Genomic DNA, 5,028 nt, shown 5'->3' on the forward strand with positions numbered 1-5,028 from the left:
ATATATATATATATATATATATATATATATATATATATATATATATATATATTCCCTGGTTCAATTTCAACTGCAATACATCAACCAATGTGTCCCTGAGCAAGATACTTAACCCCTAGCTGTTCCAGAGGTGTGCAGCCTCTGACATTGTAAGTTGCTTTGGATAAAAAGTGTCAGCTATTGACATGTAATGTAATATTTAAATTCTCAAATCCTTGAATCTTACTTTCTCTCCAATCTCAGTGAGGTCCCCCCCAGCCAGTTGCTCCAGGTCAGGGAGCAGGGCGCAAGCCTGTATCACCTCCTGGAACCTGCTTTCTTCATGGGAAGAGCCAAACAGGATGTTATCCCTCAGAGTGGCATTTTGGATCCAGGCTTGCTGTGGCACAAAGGCAAGGGAACCCTGGACAGGAAGAAAGGCGTGTCAGGCAAAGAAGCCCTTCTTACTACACTGTTGTCCAGCACCGTGGAGTGTTTTTCATTTAAATCAAACACTACACCGGCTACATGGTGGCACACAGCAAGTGTGCCAAGTTCATTCCCCGGACTGGGCAGACCCTTTCCAGACAGGGCCTTTTTATGTGGGGTTTGTGTATTCTCTTATTATTATTATTATTGAGAGGGCAAATAAAATCGACGCACTTTATAGAAAAGGTTCGAAGGCCTTAGTTCCCTGCATTGTTCAACTATTTGTAGAACTCACATTGCTACAGCAGTATTAGTAAAAAAGGTTGAAGTTATTCCCTGTTCAATATGGATCAACCTGTTCTTGGAGCCAAACAGCACATTCGTACTTTAGATGTCCATAATGTATACAGCACTTAACTGCTGTGTTCATTTTAATAAATATTTCCAACACAGGAGTTATATTGTTTGGTAACACGTCTAAACATATCTTTCTTCTGCTGCTGCACAATGGAAAAACTTTCCTTCAAGCTTTAAAAAAGATGGTCTCTCATTAACTTGTAGCCTGAATTATTTTATGAGACCTTGGAACATGTTAGCTGTGCCATTCTGCCATTGTGTGTATATCTTGTCTCAACTGGTGTTGTGTTGTATATTGGAGGACCACAATGGAAAAATTGAGTTTTAGGTTTAATTGTATTTTAATCTTGTAAATAAAAATACTGGAGCTACTGCGCAGAGTTTGATTACCTAATAAATTCAATCAAAATCCTGGCCGATTTCATACGTATTCTTAGCTTAACAGACACACAGAAATGAGCATCCTAAAGATTTGATGATCACTTTATGTGTTCCGATGTGATTATTTCCACAGTAAAAAAAACAAAAAACAGATGATGACAAACACAATATTATTGTTAGACAGATATAAAGACAGAAATAAGGTGTCACCTGAATGTTGATAAAGCCTTTGGTGTTGTACATCTCTCCCAGGAGGGCTGACATGAGAGAGGACTTTCCTGAGCCCACAGCTCCCACTACTGCTACCAACCGACCTGGATTAATATCCAGGGACACACTGGCAAACACGCACAGAATAAATATGTTCAACATTGTTGAATACTGTAGGGACAAATACAATGTTATGCAACGATATAGCATAATATCCTAATGTGTAATTTTGTGATTGACACAACAAAACATACTTTTTCAGCAGAGGCTCAGCTTCTCTTTCCCAAGCAAAGGAACCATCACGTATGCTTACGGCAGTGTCTAGCATATGAATACAGATGCACAAATTAAATGAAAACAGATGGACAAAATAGATATACTGTATATGTAATAAAACCTTTACTGCTCAAAGGAGGAGCAGGTGCAAATGCTGATGGTAAACGTACTGAAACTGGGGTCATGGCGCACAACGTCACTTTCAAGGTCTTCCCCTCCCAGAAACTTCTCCAGACGGTTCTTGGACACTGTTGTCTGTGGTGCCAAAGAAAAACTTAGTGGGCTTTTAGGTTTGGAATGTACCAGTATGTACCGTGTGTTGTTGTTTTCCCCTTACTTGCACAATGGCAGCGATGAGCATGGGCAGCATGGCCAGGGGAAATCGGAGGATGTTAAAAAGAGAGATGGAAGTGAAAGCTTTCTCAGCAGTCAAAATGTTGTCTGGGCTCACCGCCACAAACACTGCAAATGAGGCCAGAGAAACCTGCAAAACAAACCATGTGAGAAAAAAAGATTTGGAAAACCATCCTTGACCTGCCACTTCTTGTCTAATGAGACTCACCAGAGCCGGAGCACAGCTAAAGATGAAGGTGGAGACGGACGACAAGTAGGCAAACTTCCTCATGACCTGAAGTTCTTCGCCCCTAATGCCTTCCACCTGTGCCTGGAAGGATGGCTCCCATGCATACAGCTTCAGAATCTGGTGGGAGATGAAAGACAAAGAGGTGGGACGAGGGAGAAGTGGGCATTGCGGAGGACAAAGAAAAGGAAGGGTGGTGGAACGGAGGTTTAGCACTCATATCTTATGAAGTCAATGTCAACAAACAACAGGTGGTGGATGCAGTATAATAGAAGGCACTGCTGACTAATATTTCAGCTTTTTCCTGAGGCATAAAATCCTTTCTTGTTAGGAAGGCCTCACTTGGAGTCCCCCACCTCCACCAATCCGCCTGAACTTTAATTGTTTCAAGAAACAGAAAGAAGAGGTGAGGTTGTTACATTGGTAATGGGTCATAAACTTACTTTGATCCCATTGAGTATTTCATTCATAATTTTCAGTCTCTTGTCCTTGAACTTCATGTTCTCTATCTGAAAGGAAAAAGAAATGAAAATCAGCAAGAAAATGTAGCTGTGGTAATGTCTGTGGTAAAAGTCTCAGGAGAAACACTTGGCCCATTCGATGACTCCTGTAAATGATCCTATCCAAGTTGGTTTAGCACTTGTGCTGTGTGCTTGCTAAAAAGGCAAAAGTAAAAAAAGAAAATTAAGTGATTATGTGGTTGTTTGGCTAATTGTAGATATTAGAGTTGCACCCCACAAAATGGGTTGTTCTCTAATTTTTTTCATTTAGAACATTCAAATCATTGATTTAACATTGATTTTGCTCGTTCGCAGACAGGGCATAAAGATTGCTATAGATTACGCTATTGAAAGCTGTGGAAGGCACTTTGTTTTTGGTGTCGTTGGACAAAAATTCTTTAATAATCCTACAGCATATTGAAATGAAAGTGGTCATCTCTTCTTGGCTCTGCTTCCAGGGATTTATAATATCCAGACGTGATGGGAAACTTTGGCCAATTGCAGGTCATATCAGAGAGAGTGAGCACTCCTGTTGGCTGCACTGCACATGCAAACAGAGGAGAGAGGAAGCGCTGCAGGTAGAGGACTCACTCTACTTGAAATGCTGGCGTTTCTTTGCATTTACTCTTGCATTACCAGACCTATCTCCACAGCGCTGTGGAGTAAGATCTGGCTACATATTCTTGGACAGAAGGGTTGTTTGTAGATGTGTCACAATTCAATTTGACTTTCAATTTTAAGTTCACAATTTGAATTTTGATTAACAAACATTTTTTTCAGCAGTAACAGGAAAACCACAAGAGCCACTTTATTGTGGAAATGTACTGCTGTGATCCAGAATACCCACTCCAGCCTTAAAGGTGCACTTTAAGAGTTTCTGCATGGTTGCAGTGCGATTTCAGTGTCATGAAATGTTTGAAACTTCTAGATATACGTTAGCTGGTAAGGTACATGCAGGATATAATACTCCGCCTTTCACGTTTTTGACTCACAGCTGCTGCTAATGGGAATTGTCGCTTCCCGGTCCCGGCAAATTTAAAGAAGGAAACATGGAGGACCACACGTATTCAAAATTTTAATTTCAGGAACAAGAATCTTTGACCAGAAAAAGAAAACGGATATTGAAAAGACTAAAAGACTTGCGTCATCAGACAAAAGGAGAAATTCACACACAATGTAGCTTTAAATAATCAGTATAGTAAAGAGTTATGAGCTGAAGAAGCTTCACAATTGTCTACAGTTTAGTTTACGGTGATAGTTTACAGTGACGTTATCTAAAGTCACCGTAAACTATCTCTGCCTGCACATAATTTCACTCCTTGGCAGTTGAGATAAACGGGGTTGGTAACCTCGGGATGAATGGTGTGCAGGAGGGAAGAAGTAGGGTGGCACCAAACTGTCTCCTGTGTTTAGATTGTCTGTTAGAAATGCTGAGACGTGTTAACAAAGGGGTGCTCTTAGACTCTAGGATGTATATAAGCCAGTTTTTTCTTCTACCTGGTTGAAGACTTTTTCACAATGTAATGCTGTGCTTTGTGAAAATTGTTATTCCTATACCATTAGATAAAAATAAAGTACAAAGACCAAACTTGGTTTTGATTCTCAACTCTCTTATTTTAGTTTCACTCTCAAAAACACTCTGCGGCAACACAAACTTCCACAACAGTTAATAACCATTTATAGTGTTTTTTGTGTTTGAACTTTTTTGCACCAGGGGATTACTAAGATTTCACCCCCTTAACCATTTTTTTTTTTTTTTTTTGCACCATATTTCTAATGTCACTGTTGCTACTGTTTAATATTACTTATGTTTTCAAGACAAAAAAGGTATTTCAAGCTATATTACAATGGTTAAATTAAAAATATGTAGGTCTATTATTGTTGATACAGTGCAAAATACTAAAGAGCTAAAATGATCCTGTATGTGTGCATTTCGGCTGACCTGGAATTTTCGGGCCTTGGTGGCTAGCAGTCCATTGATCGGCACCATGAGCACCATGACTGCCAGTCCTGCCAACACAGAAGGTCCTAACTCAATCCACAGGAAACCAATGGACAGCAAGATCTGAAAAGGGCAGGACCACAGCAGGTGGATGAAGTTGATCACATCGTTGAAGCGCTGGGCGTCTGCTGACATCAGGTTCACAGTTTCGCCAACTGTAGACTCTTTACGAGTGTCATTAGAAACCCTCAATGCCTGGAGAGAGGGAGATGGAAAGGAAGTAAGCGGAGGATCATTTGGTGCAAGCTGCAATTATTTTAAATATTAAAAAGGTGCAAAGACAAGTGATTTTTTTTTTTACTTCATTATGTTAT

General features: G+C 40.0%; 1 protein-coding gene across 1 annotated transcript in view; it reads right to left on the bottom strand.

Moving 5' to 3' along the window:
• The window catches only part of abcc2 (ATP binding cassette subfamily C member 2), a 22,066-nt gene that overhangs the window by 10,955 nt on the left and 6,083 nt on the right, over window positions 1-5,028 (bottom strand). Inside the window, exons 10-17 of the mRNA XM_032540750.1 lie at window positions 4,655-4,909; window positions 2,656-2,721; window positions 2,195-2,332; window positions 1,970-2,116; window positions 1,803-1,887; window positions 1,611-1,677; window positions 1,357-1,483; window positions 227-403 (exon numbers count right to left, since the gene is read on the bottom strand). Of these exons, the coding sequence (XP_032396641.1) occupies window positions 227-403; window positions 1,357-1,483; window positions 1,611-1,677; window positions 1,803-1,887; window positions 1,970-2,116; window positions 2,195-2,332; window positions 2,656-2,721; window positions 4,655-4,909 (1,062 nt within the window). The remainder of the gene's footprint in view (window positions 1-226; window positions 404-1,356; window positions 1,484-1,610; window positions 1,678-1,802; window positions 1,888-1,969; window positions 2,117-2,194; window positions 2,333-2,655; window positions 2,722-4,654; window positions 4,910-5,028) is intronic.

This window comes from Etheostoma spectabile, chromosome 17, assembly GCF_008692095.1.
Source record: "Etheostoma spectabile isolate EspeVRDwgs_2016 chromosome 17, UIUC_Espe_1.0, whole genome shotgun sequence".
NCBI classification, from domain to species: Eukaryota; Metazoa; Chordata; class Actinopteri; order Perciformes; family Percidae; genus Etheostoma; species Etheostoma spectabile.